A 14,477-nucleotide genomic window follows, 5' to 3' on the forward strand; every position below is an offset into this window, starting at 1 on the left:
ATCAGAATTAGGAAGGGGCTTTTTCAAATAGCACGTCTTTGTTTGGCAGTTCTGAAATGACCCACAGGTAAGTCATTGCTAAAAAGAATGCACTGATATTGTAGCATCATGCTGTCTCGGCTGTGCTTGGAGCAGAGTGACGATGAAGGACAGTTGCTATTGATTTCAACTCTGGATGCTCTTTGGAATCCCTTGGCAAGCTTTAAGGATATCAGTGCAAGGATACCATCTCAGATCTCTGAGGATGGTCCTGCTCATCAGTATCTTTTACAGAGCTCTCTAGGTGTTTCTAAGGGGGAGCAGGCTGAGAAGCATGACATTAAATAGATATAAGTAAAGCCAGTAAAGAAAAGGAAAATGAAAACATAATGGTTTAATTGGGGTTGTTCTCATAAGGATTGTGAATTTGAATCTTTCTTAGAAGGAGACAGATATAGATCACTAGGCTATTGCAAGTGGGAAGAGGGTACAATTAAAAATGAAGGCAGTAGAAGCAATTCAAGTTATGAGTAGAAGAAGGTGAATAAAACATGGATGGCATCTGGTAAATAAAACTGAGGAATCCTGGAAAGGTGTCAAACGTTAGCACCTGTCTCCTTTCAAATGTTATATTGGGATGAATGTAGAAAGAACAAATTTGTAACAGGGAGGGGGCAGGGAGAGGGAAACCCCTAGTGCTTCATATGATCCAAAGATCATTTAACTAGGAATAAATGGAAGGTTCATAACTATCTTGTCTCCTGTGTGTGAGCATCATATTCAATATGAAAGTAAAGGAGACTGAAAGGAGAGTCACCAGGATTCAAAAGGATTATGTTCCCTTGACCCAACATCATCTGTAGCTTTGGCTATAAGGAAATAAGGCTTGACATTTCATAAGTACTCCTATGACCTTAGGCAAACATTGTCCAGGAAGGAGTACATGATTACCTGACAAAAAGTTCTACTCAGTGATTCACCAAATCACTAGCAGTCCTTCTAGCTGTGGCTCTAGGTAAAGGAGAGGTTTCCATGTGCAAAGTGGATGTGCAAAGGGGTGCTTAACAAGAAGTCGAGTGGAAAACAGGGTTAAAAACTAGCTTTGCCAAAGCCTCAATTCACATAGAATGTGTGGACTTGAGATGCTTCATTATTATAGCTAGGTACAACTTGAAATAATTTTTCTAGGATGTGGACAGATGCATAGTGAATGAGGTACTTACTTCCTACTTTAATCATTTTGAATTACTCTGCCATGCTGTCCTCCTGAGCCACAATCAAGACAATATCAGAAGGGGTTGTGAACTGGGAAGGGCAAAGATAAGTTGTCTCTTTGGGCCATTTGAATTTAAGTGGTCAGAGGCTTTCTTATTATAATCCCAACATATTGAATGGAGTACATGGAACTCGGTATTCTTTCTTATTTGGGAATTCTTCATATCAGTGGATACAGATTGTGAGGAAGCCACTCATGAAATCTATGCTTAGTGATCTGTCCCCCTTACTTTGGGTCTGTGGGTGAGGAGGGGAGTTGAGAGAAAACAGTGTTTGCAGGGGCCCAGATGCATGAAAGAACATGGTCCTGGGAGAGGCAAGATGCTATGCAAGAATGGTGTCCAGGGCATATCTGGGAAGAGGTAGGAGCCAAAAGTGAAGAAAGTTGACAGAAAATAGATCAGAGGAGACTTCATTAGGTCCAGGCTAAGAAGTTTTGGTGTCAGTCTGTAAGTAATGGCCAATTATTATTTTTTTAAATATTTAATTTATTTATTTCCTCATGAGAGATGCAGAGAGAGGAGAGAGAGAGGCAGAGACACAGGCAGAGGGAGATGCAGGCTCCCTGCAGGGAGCCGGACATGGGACTCGATCCCGGGACTCCAGGATCACACCCTGGGCCAAAGGCAAATGCTCAACCACTGAGCCACCCAGGCATCCTAATGGCCAGTTATTAAGGAGATATTAAGGAATAAAAATCTTTACTTATTAAAAAAAATTGTCCTGGAACCAGTATGGCTAAACTGTGGTCAGGAAGATTAGTTAGGTGGCTCTTTCCTTTGTCCAGAGAAAGAGGACCCAGTGAAAAGTTGAGGCAGTTGGGATGAAAGGAAGGGAATGAATCAGAGAAATCAGTGAGGTTGGTTGATAAACCATATGATGGGAATGAGAGAGAGAAAACAAGAAATCCAGTAGGACATCCAGGTTTCTGAATGTGATCACTGGGAAGATGATGATGCCATTAACTGCAAGAAGGAATTTCAGAGGAGGAACAAATTGAGGTTTGGCAATGATGAGTTCATGATGAGTTCAGACATGTTGAATTTGAGGTGCAGGTAGACCTGTCAAGAGAATAGTTGGAATTATGAGTTTAAGGTACCACTTTGGAAGTAATATTGTCTAGTAAGTAATTATTGCTTACCATATAAGCATGCAAGATGGTCTAGAAAGATTGTGTGATAAGGGTAAAATGGTAAGCCAGATGCCTGGGGAACAACATTTAAGGGATGAATGGAGGGAGAGGAGTCTCCAGACTGACTGGAGAGAGCTGAGGAATGGGAGGAAAGTGGGGGTGGGTAGAGAAAGTATAGTGGGTAGAGAAAAGAAAAGTGGGTAGAGAAAATCTCAAGGCACGGACAATAGTCAACTCTAACAGTACAGCCTAGAGGACAAGATAACTGCAAAGTGCTGACCAAATGTAAGACTCAAATCACAGGATTTCAAAGAGTTGGGGGTGAGGGACAGGGGGCAGAAGCCAATTGTAATTGGATTAAAGGGGAATGGATGAGAAAATAGATGAAGCAAGAGTTGTATGCTTTTTTCACCAAAAATTCAGCTGTGAAGAAGAGATAATGAGAAAGAAAGGGCAACAGATAGAACGGATTAAAGAAGATATCTTTAGGGGTGCCTAGGTGGCTCAGTCGGTTAAGCATCTGACTCTTGATTTCAGCTCAGGTCATGATTTAAGGGTCCTGAGATCAAGCCCCGTGTGGGGCTCTTGCTCAGTGGGGAGTCTGCTTGATGATTCTCCCTCTCCCTCTGCCCCTCCCCATCACTCCTTCAGAAAAAAGAGGTATCTTTATTTTTGCTTTATTTTTTTAAAAGATTTTATTTATTTATTCATAGAGACACAGAGAGGCAGAGACACAGGCAGAGGGAGAAGCAGGCTCCACACAGGGAGCCTGATGTGGGACTCGATCCCGGGTCTCCAGGATCACGCCCTGGGCTGCAGGCGCCACTAAACCGCTGTGCCACCGGGGCTGCCCTATTTTTGCTTTAGATGGATAGAACATGGTGTGAGGAGCCTGCGGAGAGCTGAAAGCAAGATGGTGTGGCCACTGGCCTCTGGGATCTGTCAGGCAGCGAAGAAACAGTAATAATGATAGCAAACTTATGTGGCACCTACTGTGTTCCAAATACTCCTTTATATACTGTTTTACATTTATCGACTCATTTACTTCTCAGCTGTCTTGTGAGGTGGAATCTGTTAGTATCCCCATGGTACTAATGGGGGTCCAGAGAGGTCAAATAACCTGCCTGATTTGTGCTCTACCCCACTGAACTAAGCAAATGCACTATAGTCACCAAAACAGTGTGTAGGTCCATATATCAGCTCCAGTGGCTTCAGAAGACCATTGGTTGAGAGGGGGTGGGGCAGGACCAAGGTGTTTGCTGTAGATGCAGGTCAGTCATGTGATTGAAGGAATGTTTCTCGGTGAAACGTGTCTTTGCAACTTTTTCATATTAAGAAATTGAAAATTGAAGAAAGTTATTAGTTTATCATTGCTATTTGACTCAAATTTCTTGGAAGAAGGTTAGTTGGGAACAACAGGCAAGAGTTAGTTTGTGGCAGAAAAGAATCAGTCACTGTAATGAAACTGACATGTTGGTGAGGGATTCTGTGGTCATCAAGGCAGGCTGTAGATAGAGGTGGGTAGGGGAGTGGGGAACAGATGGCGATGGGCAGGTCGTTGAAACACAGATAATCTTGATCACATAGTTGAATAAAGTTTGAAATTACTTCCAGGCACTTGGTAGTTGAACTCTGGAAAGACTGGGCAAACTTTTATATTGAAATGTCTTGTTTATCCAGACTTGACAAAGCTTTTCCTGGTCTTGTGCCCATCATTCCACAAAGGTGGGATTATTTGGAAATGTGAAAGAATCATTGAAAATCTGTTAGTCTTTTCTTCTATTAGCATTAGCAACAGTACCTGATAGTAACATTTATTCAGATGTCATATACCTTTCTAAAAACCCTTGAGATGGCACACGATCATCTTCACTTTACACTTGGGGAAACTCAGGCTTGAAGACACAAAGTTCCCTGTATAAGGTTATAAAGCTACCAAATGGCTAAGCTGGGCTGCAAACCAGGAAGTATGAATCTAGAGCTCAGGTGCCTAACTGGCTGTACAAGAAATAGATGGTGTCTAGATTTCTCCTGTTTTTTTCAGAGTTGCATCAGATGATCACATCATCTGTGTTCACAGATGAAAAAAATCAAATTTAGAAAAACCTTGACTCTGGCTCTTCTGACCACAGTTATTTGGGAGTTGGTTCATAAGGGGAAAAGACTAGTATAAATACAGCTTTCTATAGTATAAAATTAGTATAAAAAATTTGTCTTAATGTGGAGAATTTTCACATGTCTTTACCTTCTCTGATGAGGTCATTACAAATATTCTCTACCTTTCCTACGCAAAAAGGATCTGCTCTTGTATACACTTTGGGGTTCTAGACATTTGTGGGCTGAAATTATAGTGAAGAGTTTGGTTAGCCATCAGGAAGGCCCATAGGACAATGACTGGATAGAACTGTTGCAGTGGTTTTTATCTATCCATCTCTTCAGTATTATGTACTTGTCATGCTAGCTGCTAGGATACAGAGGTGAAAGCAGGTAGCCTCCCTGATTGTATCTCATGGAATGTATAATCTGACGAGAAAGGCAGAAATTAAATAAGGTCATCAGGAATTTTTAATTACCATGAAACTGGATTCTAGAAACCCTAATAACACTATAAATTTGACTGCTTCCCATTTAATCATAGTAGGCTAAAGGCTTTGAAGCCAAGGAAACAGACTAGTTAATGATCGAGAGCATGTCAGCTCTGTGCTAATAAGTGTAAAACCATAGAATCTCAAGGCATTGAAATACCTGAAAAGATAAGTATTAAAAAGGTGAATGTCCTTCCCATTTACAACTGCACCAAAAATTTTAAGATATCTAGAAGTAAACCTAACCAAAGAGGTAAAAGATCTATACTCTGAAAACTACACAACACTAATAAAAGAAATTGAAGAGGACACAAAGACATGGAAAACATTCCATGCTCATGGATTGCAAGAACATATATTGTTAAAATGTCTATACTACCCAAAGTAATCTACACATTGAATGCGATCCCTAACAAAATATCACCCGCATTTTTCACAAAGCTAGAACAAACAACGTTAAAATTTGTATGGAACCACAAAGGCCCTGAATAGCCAAAGCAATCTTGAAAAGCAAAGCTGGGAAGCATTACAATTCTAGACTTCAAGCTCTGTTACAAAGCTGTAGGCATCAAGATAGTATGGAACTGGCACAAAAAACAGACACATAGATCATTGGAACAGAATAGAAAACCCAGAAATGGACCCACAACTTTATGGTCAACTAATGTTTGACAAAGCAGGAAAGATTACCCAATGGGAAAAAAGTCTCTTTAACAAATGGTGATGGGAAAACTGGACCACTTTTTTACAACATACAGATAAAAAAAAATCCAAAATGGATGAAAGACCTAAATGTGAGACAGAAATTCATCAAAATCCTAGAAGAAAACACAGGCAGGCAACCTCTTTGACCTCAGCCATAGCAATTTCTTACTAGTCATGTCTCTGGACCCAAGGGAAACAAAAGCAAAATGAACTATTGGAACTTCATCAAGAAAAAAGGCTTCTGCACAGCAATGGAAACCATGAATAAGACTAAAAGACAACCTATGAAATGGTAGAAGATATTTGCAAATGACGTATCTGATAAAGGGTTAGTATCCAAAATCTATAAAAAAACTTATCAAACACTCAGGAAATAAATAATCCAATTAAGAAATGGGCTGAAGATATGCAGACATTCTTCCAAAGAAGACATCCAGATAGCCAATAGACACATGCTCAACATCACTTGCCGTCAGGGAAATACAAAACAAATACAAAACAAAACCACAATGAGATACCATCTCACACCTGTCATAATGGCTAAAATTAACACAGGAAACAACATATTGGCAAGGATGCAGAGAAAGGGGGATGTTCTTACACGGTTGGTGGGAATGCAAACTGGTGTAGCCACTCTGGAGAAAATTTGGAGGTTCCTCAAAAAGTTAAAAATAGAACTACCCTATGCCCCGGGAATCATACTACTAGATATTTACCCAAAGGACACAAAAATACTGATTTGAAGGGACACATGTGCCCTGATGTTTATAAAAGAACATTATCAACAATAGCCAAACTATAGAAAGAGCCCAAATGGTCACTGACTGATGAGTGGATAAGGAAGAAGTGGTCTGTGTGTGTGTGTGTGTGTGTGTGTGTGTGTGTGTACACACATAATAGAATATTGCTCCACCGTCAGAAAGAATGAAATCTTGCCATTTACAATGGCATGGATGGAGCTAGAGGGTGTTATGCTGAGTGAAATAAGTCAGTCAGGGAAAGACAAATACCATATGATTTCCCTTATATGTGGAATCTAAAAAACAAAACAGATGAACATAGAGGAAGGGGAAAAAAAAGAAAAGCAAACCATAAGAGACTCTATGAAGAACATACTGAGTGTACTGAGGGTTGATGGAGGGAGGTAGGCAGGGAATGAACTGAATGGGTGATGAGTATTAAGGAGGGCACTTGTTGTGATGAGTGCTGGAGGTTTTATGTAAGTGAGGAATCATGAAGTTCTACTCTGGAAACCAATATTACACTATATGTTAACTAATTAGAATTCAAATAAAAAATTGAGATAGGAAAAAAGGTCAATGTCTTATAAACTATAGTTTAAAATACTGGGTATGTGGAAGAGAAAAATAGCAAACCTTAATGTTCCCATTTTCTGTGCATTTGTATTGCTTATTTATTACCATATTATGAAAGATTATGAAGTAGACCCAAATACTGATCAGAAACAGCTTTGATGTGGAAACCTCTAGAAAATACACGTGTGATAGCTTCTTCTCACACCTTTTGTTTCTGCTGTGTTGGCCCAGAAACCCAATAGAAGAGGTAAGGAGACTATGAGGATAGCCAGAAATATCTCAATTTTTTTTCTTTTTCCAAACCAAAAGTAGTGAAAGATATATTCAAGCATGTGTATATTGTTATGAACACTTTGTTTTGCATTTGATATTAAAACTGGGTGCAAGTTCTTAGGGGGGCAGTTTTGCTTTAAGCCTTAATCTATGGTAATTATTCCCCAGCAAATTCATAAAGTGAAATTTATAGCCTGTTAAATCCTCTAAAGAATATCTCTGTCTTTCCCTGTGTTGATGTGGGCTGTGCTATGGTGGCCCAGGGATGGCTTTGAAGTTTTTATTTCTGATATTTGTTTTTTTTTTTTTTTTATAAATTCTTTTACTTTCTTCCTCACTGCGGTCTCTACAGGCTCAGTTTGAACTTCAAGCATTTCATATCCGAGGGGAGCATGCCGTGGTTACAGCAAGACTAGAAGAAACCATTGAAAATCTCAAACAGGAGTTAGAACACCGACAGCGAGGAGGATGTGAAGAGATGAGAGATGCGTGTATCTCCACTGACGATGATCATCCTCCAAAGACCTACAGAAATGTGTGCATCCAGACAGACAGAGAGACTTTTCTCAAACCCTGTGAAGGTGAAGGCAAGACAATCAGAAATAACCAGATAATACCCAAAAAGCTGAATATCTCCTCTTTAAGTCAGCTTTCTCCCCCAAATGACAACAAAGACATCCATGTACCACTTCAGGCTGTGGAATGCATTTCACCAAGTCAGCAAAAGACATCACCTCCCCCTCCTGCACCACCCCTACCAGCAGTCATCCCTCCCCCTCCTCCTCCTCCCCTCCCCCCTGGACTTGAACCTTTGCTACCAGTACCTCCAGCACCACCTGTGAGTGCTGGACCACCACCCCCTCCACCCCTTCCACTGCCGCCAAGTGCTGGGCCTCCTCTGCCTCCTCCTCCACCACCGCTTCCTAATTCCTCTACTCTGCCCAACAGTGGGGGGCCTCCTCCTGCTCCCACACCTCCAGGACTTGCACCCCCACCTCCTCCTGGACTTTTCTTCGGAGTTGGCCCTTCTAGCCAGTGTCCTCGGAAGCCAGCCATTGAGCCAAGCTGCCCCATGAAGCCTTTGTACTGGACTAGAATACAAATAAGTGATAAAAGGTAAGCCTAAGTCCTCTGGCCCCTTCTCAGATTGTGAATTCCCAGGATTTTGCACAAGTGACATTTTATTCTTACCAGTTGGATATCTGTGTACTGTAGCATTCATTCTCAGATGCAGTACAGTGAATACCTTGGATAAACAAGGTTCGAATGTTTAGGGGGAGAATGTGTGCCTCTACCAGGTCTTGTCTGTATTTATTACAGACTCTTGCTGGAAGAAACAGTTTCTGCAATGTCAGATCCTTCTGTAAGATAAAGGTTCCGTTTTACAGACTCTTGTTAGAGAAGAGCGGTGGTCTAGGTTAGAGCCTTCTCCAACATCCCTACAGCTAGCAAGTAATCATAAAGACATTGAGCCTGAACCTATACTTAGGTTCACTGAAGATTTTTAGAATATCTGTCTTGTCTTTAGATGGGATCCTCAACCTTATGATCTGGACATTTAACAGGTATGTGTCATTTTTTGGGTTTTATTAGAAGAGCCAGGCATAGCTGAATCGTTAGCTCTTTAGGTCAGAATTGACCTTAACAATAGAAAAATCTCTGCTTGAACTCTCTCTCATTCCCCTAACTGCTACATGCGCTCACATCTTATGCCTTGTTGTCCTTCAGAGAAAGTGCTGATATAGCACACCCAACATTTGTAGAGCTTGTTAAGCTGAGTCTGTAAGGCAGCAAGGTAGGTTGGTTGGAAACTTCCATTCAAATATATTTGAATCTAATTTCTTCTGCCTCATTTCAGTCTGTCAAGAGGACAATGAGAGAGATGTTGGGTTGCTTCTTCACAATCTCTAGATTTGAAGTCCATTTGTTTGCGAAGAACAGCAAATAGGGAACACATTTTTAAAAGTAAATTTTTTAGCTTATTCCTCAAATCAACATGTGGTGGTGAATCTTTCAATTTATATAACATTTTGTATGTGGAAGACAGGATATGAAAAATAACATGAAATTTACAATTATAAAGCAACTGGAAACCGCTATAGGAGGAGTGGGGATTACCTTCAAACTAAGCATATGATGAACTTCGTTGATTATGTGCTTCATATTGGCCTCTTTCCTCTAGCCATGAAATAAGAACCAAGGGTTTATGTGTGGAAAATCCTGATACTTTTTTAAAAATGCTGATACTTTGTTATTTCCCAAATGAATGGTTTAAAAGAGAGAGAGAAAAGATCTTGAAATAGCTCCTAATGATTAGCTGCAATACTAGTATTCCTTTTTGTCCCATTCAAGACTCAGTTGACATTTCCTAAGAAATAGTTTCCCAGAATATTTATTTGGAGCTGTATTCCCTTATTAGTGCTCTTGAATTAATGTACCAACATTCCAGGGTGATGAGTCCCACCTGTGTGCCCTCGGGTGGTATGTCCTGACAGCACGTGTAAGTGTTCCACACCTATGTCTTACTAGCCTGCCCCCACTCCATTCCCCTCAAGACTTCAGCAGCAGCCAACATCCTTCACCAGAGCAGTGGTAGAACAGAACTGCTGGGAGATACGGGCCCTTTGCCCACTGGCCAAGAAGGGACAGAGTCAAACTGGAGAAAATCATTATGTTTTTCCCTCTTTATGTCATTGGCCATTTTGAGAAAGAAAACAATGACATACTCAAGTTCTTACTAGTTTCACTATAAGTTCAGCTTTGAGCGAAATGAAAAGGAGATGAATATACTGACTTCCCCACACGAGGAAGCAACGTGGCCACTGCCTGCTGCTCCACACATTTAGCCTCTCCTATCGTGGGTCCCTCAAGATTGTTTTGCACCCTCAGAGCATGGATACTTCTTTTACACGAAAAGGCTGTAGAGATTCTGTATAGTATTGATTTATGTACAAAACTAAAATTATTTGAGGTGTATTTATCAAAAAGAGAGGAAATAGGCTTTTAGTGTTTTGTACAACCAGAAAGGTGAGCACTTTGTATATAATATATGCATGATAAATTTTGTAGTTGGTCTTCTGGGGAGCCAGGAGTAAAATATGATTTTTCTCTATTATGTATGCACTGCCTCTCATCCAATTAGATGGCTTTTCACTACTGACATGAGCTGATTTTTAACTTCTCCTTTGCATTCTTTGGTTTCTATTTTCTGGCTTCTAGAATAGGGAAGAATTATTTAAAGAAAAAGAAATCCTCGCCTATCTACTTTTTTGACCTCCTAATATCTATTTTTCCTTTATCTTTCCTCTTTCTTCCACTTCTCCCACCATTTCTCCCCTCTAGTCTTTCTTCCTTCCTTCTTCTTCTACCTTCCTTTTCCTGTGAGCTAGATTTCAACATTCAGTCATGAGAGAGGAGTTGGCCATTATAACAGATGAGATGGTCTATAGTGATTGAGTCCTTGGTACCACCCCACCAAATGCTAGCTGTCCCCAGCTCACTGAGAAGTAGTATTCCAAAATTCTTTTATTCGTTATTAGATGTAATACATGGTGATGGAGGAAGGGCTCAACCTGCCAAAGCCTACTTACTCTAGAATAGGAGTGGGTTTTAGCACTAGCCCTACTAGTGTGAGCTCAGAGTCCTTGGAGCTGAGGCCAAGCAGTACAGGTGCAGGGTTGGAGGGTGGGGGACGCATGGGTCTGAACAATCGAATCCCCCTTATGCATCACACCACCTCCCTCTATATACCTTCTCTTCAGCTTTCCAGAACCTTCATGAGAGGCAGACCAGCAACCCTTAACAGGCTGCATGCTTCAGAATTCCCTGCCATCTTTTCTGTCATCAAGAGCCCCTTTTCTAAGTACTGCTGAGATAAGCACTTAACATTAATGATGTTTGCATCTCAAATGGAAGTTAAGTGAGTGGTAGAGGTGGGTGGCTGGGGCAGGAACACATGGTTGCATGTACTTCATTGGAAGTCTTCTAGATCTTGGGTGATGATTTTATAGGTATTCATTATACTGTCCTGTGTTATATACATGTCACACATATACTCTTAAATGGCTCAATTATTATATTATTTTAAAAAGTGTAGAGAAGTGAATCTGAACACGCCAAAATGTCCCTATTTCATGGGAAAGGCAGCCATATAGCAAAAGGTGAACACAGAAATCCGAGAAGTCCATCTTCCCAACAGTGCTGAATGTGAAAATTACCTTTTAGGGATGCCTGGGTGACTCAGTGGTTGAGCATCTGTCTTTAGCTTAGAGTGTGATCCTAGAGTCTTGGAATCAAATCCCACATCAGACTTCCCACAGGGAGCCTGCTTCTCCCTCTGCCTATGTCTCTGCCTCTCTGTTTGTCTCTCATGAATAAATAAATAAAATCTTAAAAAAAAAAAGAAAATCACCTTTTAGCATCAAAAAATTTTGTGGGCCGCTCCATATAATAATAGTTCTTTTAGTTTTCAGTGACAGAGAAAATACATATTAAAACAAGGGGTAGTTACTTATAGACATTATGGATCATAATATATACATATATTTACAAAACAATACATGTGTGAATGAAACATTAGTTTTTTCTGTCTACGGGTATTCTGTCTATGGGTTTAAAAATAAGATAAGAAAGCAGACACTTGGGGGAAAATGTGTTCTGAAGGAAACCCTTCCAAGTGTGGTCTCAGAGGCTGTACTTTTGTACCTGATTCTCCATATCTTCTCTTTCTTTGTTTCAAAACTAGGGTGCCCTTGTTTTTTTTTAAGACAAAAACAAAAAACAGAAACAAAAAATACAGCCTCTCCATGGTTGCATTAGTTGAAATCTCTGTGGGCCTGGTACAATGAAGTTTTTTGGTTCATTTTCATTGTTGAATATAACTGTTGTTGGGGAAAAGTGTTATTAAATCAAGTATTTTTAAGTGAGCTCAGTCTGTTCACAAATTATGGGTCCTGCCCTAAGTTAACCTGAGCTAATCCTAAAAACCATTTTTAGAAATACTAGAAAGAGTCCAAAGAGAGAGTAAATCTTTACCTCAGTCGAAGGTGAAGAATTTTATTCTTTTTAAGAATTTTTTAAAAGAATTATCCCATTAATATCTCAGAATTGGTTATCTTTTCAGCATTTATATGATGCTCATTTTAACCCATGATGGAAACGCCACAGACTGAGGGAGGAACAGCTTACGTGGCTTCAATCCTGTGAATCCCAGGGTTTCTGGTCCCACATGATCTCTCTAGATCTCTCTCTCTCTTTGATTGTATGTGATGATCATTCATTTGTGGAAATGGGTGTTGCCTTTGATGTTCTAGAGTATATTTTGACATTAAAAAGTGTAACATGAAAAGCTTTTCATCAAACTTTGCTAGAAGGAAATATAAATAAATATATATTGTATATATAAATATATATATCTTAAGTGAGTTATAAAATGAATAAGAAATTTCATGATATTCTGTTCTGAGGTTAATGTTTACCTTGTCATTTTTCTCTTTTAAGCCAAAATGCTACACCAACCTTATGGGATTCCTTAGAAGAACCTGATATTCAGGATACTAGTGAATTTGAGTATTTATTCTCCAAAGACACAACTCAGCAGAAGAAAAAGCCTCTCTCAGAGACTTATGAGAAAAAGAACAAGGTCAAAAAGGTATTGAGTGACTCTAGTAATCATTCTCTTTTTTTGTTGTATGTGGGAATTCATTATGCGCTGCTGGTTTGCTATCATTCTGTTTTCCAAAAATGTTTTGGAAGGTTTTAAGTCACTGATGACAATAGGGAGTCAACAATTTGAGAAATCTGTGCTTGTACTTTCAGTCATGTCTGAATTTTCAAACTTTTCTTAATTTAATCTAGACTCTTTTCAGCTAATAATTCTATTGAAAAATATAAAATTTAACTTGCAATCAGTGGAAGTAGGCCGTGTATTATATGGAAAATATGTTTTACTCATTAACTTATTTATAAATCCATTCATTTAACAAATATTTACTGGGAGTGTATTTATGCTTGATTTTATTTTAGGCCCATGTGATTCAGGATGGTAACTATTAGTCACACGTGGCTGTTTACATTTAATTTATACAATTAGATAAAACTAAAAATTCAGTCCTTTAGTGGCACTTGCCACTTTTCAGTTTTGTTTTTGTGGCTAGTAGCTACCATATAGCACAGATTTTTTTTTAAGATTGTCATTATAAAAAGTTTTATTGAATAGTATAGTATGAGCATCTGGGATTGTTTGATGAGGAAACCCCAAAGACCTTTGCCATGTGATACTTACATTAAAAATCAGTGTTAGAAACAAAACATTAAACTACGTGATAGGGTAAGGAAGATGAATTTTGGCAGGGGCAGGGTGAAGGGGCGGGAGGAGGGCTTCAGTTTTAAGTGGAGTGTTCAGAATAGTCCTCACGGAGAAGCTGACTTCTGAGCAAAGACATGAGGACTTGAAGTCAAAGGCCACCAGCTATACATCAGAGAGCAAGTTCAAGGTTCCCCAAGCAGTTACCCAGATGTGAAGTTCAATGGCAGCTGAGCCATGCACTGCTAGGGCTGTGCAACCTAGGTCAAAGTCCTTCCTCTCTTTGCCTCCATCCCCTCACTGTAACCTGAGATAATGACTACTCATATTATTATTCTAAGTAGTTATTAAATGAGGTATGCCTTCATATCCCTCTTCAAGTGGAGGCAAACCTGTAGATCTGTTGGGCTTGATGGTCTTGAGCCTGGTGGGTGTATTCAGTGAGCTTATGGTCTATGCCAAAGCTGGGATTTTAGTTTTAGGGGGAAAAATGGAAAAAAACAGGGCACTTGGGTAGCTCAGTGGTTGAGCACCTGCCTTCAGCTCAGGGCATGATCCCAGGGTCCTAGGATTGAGTCCCACATCAGGCTCCCTGCAGGGAGCTTGCTTTTCCCTCTGCCTGTGTCTCTCCCTCTCTCTCTGTGACTCATGAGTGAATAAATAAAATTTTTAAGGAAAGAAAAGAAAAAGAAAAAAACCCGAGCTGAACCAATGCCAGAAAACTCTGAGCCTGCCCTCTGTGCTCCTGGTCACATTTCACACATTGAGATGGATGCCTTGGTCTCTTCCAAGAGTCAGATTTTTTTGTTGTTGTTTCTCTTAAAATGAAAGTGAAAGTAAATTGCAGAGGTTTTGAACAGCTGAGGAGTTTCAGCATCAGAGGCCCAACTTCTTCAGCTTAACCGCAG

The 14,477-nt window shown here is 39.9% G+C and overlaps 1 protein-coding gene across 1 annotated transcript in view; it reads left to right on the forward strand.

The window, feature by feature from the left end:
* The window catches only part of FMN1 (formin 1), a 279,933-nt gene that overhangs the window by 82,945 nt on the left and 182,511 nt on the right, over positions 1–14,477 (forward strand). The window contains exons 4-5 of the mRNA XM_055316676.1: positions 7,618–8,381; positions 12,765–12,915. Of these exons, the coding sequence (XP_055172651.1) occupies positions 7,618–8,381; positions 12,765–12,915 (915 nt within the window). The remainder of the gene's footprint in view (positions 1–7,617; positions 8,382–12,764; positions 12,916–14,477) is intronic.

This window comes from Nyctereutes procyonoides, unplaced genomic scaffold (genome assembly GCF_905146905.1).
Source record: "Nyctereutes procyonoides isolate TBG_1078 unplaced genomic scaffold, NYPRO_anot_genome, whole genome shotgun sequence".
NCBI lineage: Eukaryota > Metazoa > Chordata > Mammalia > Carnivora > Canidae > Nyctereutes > Nyctereutes procyonoides.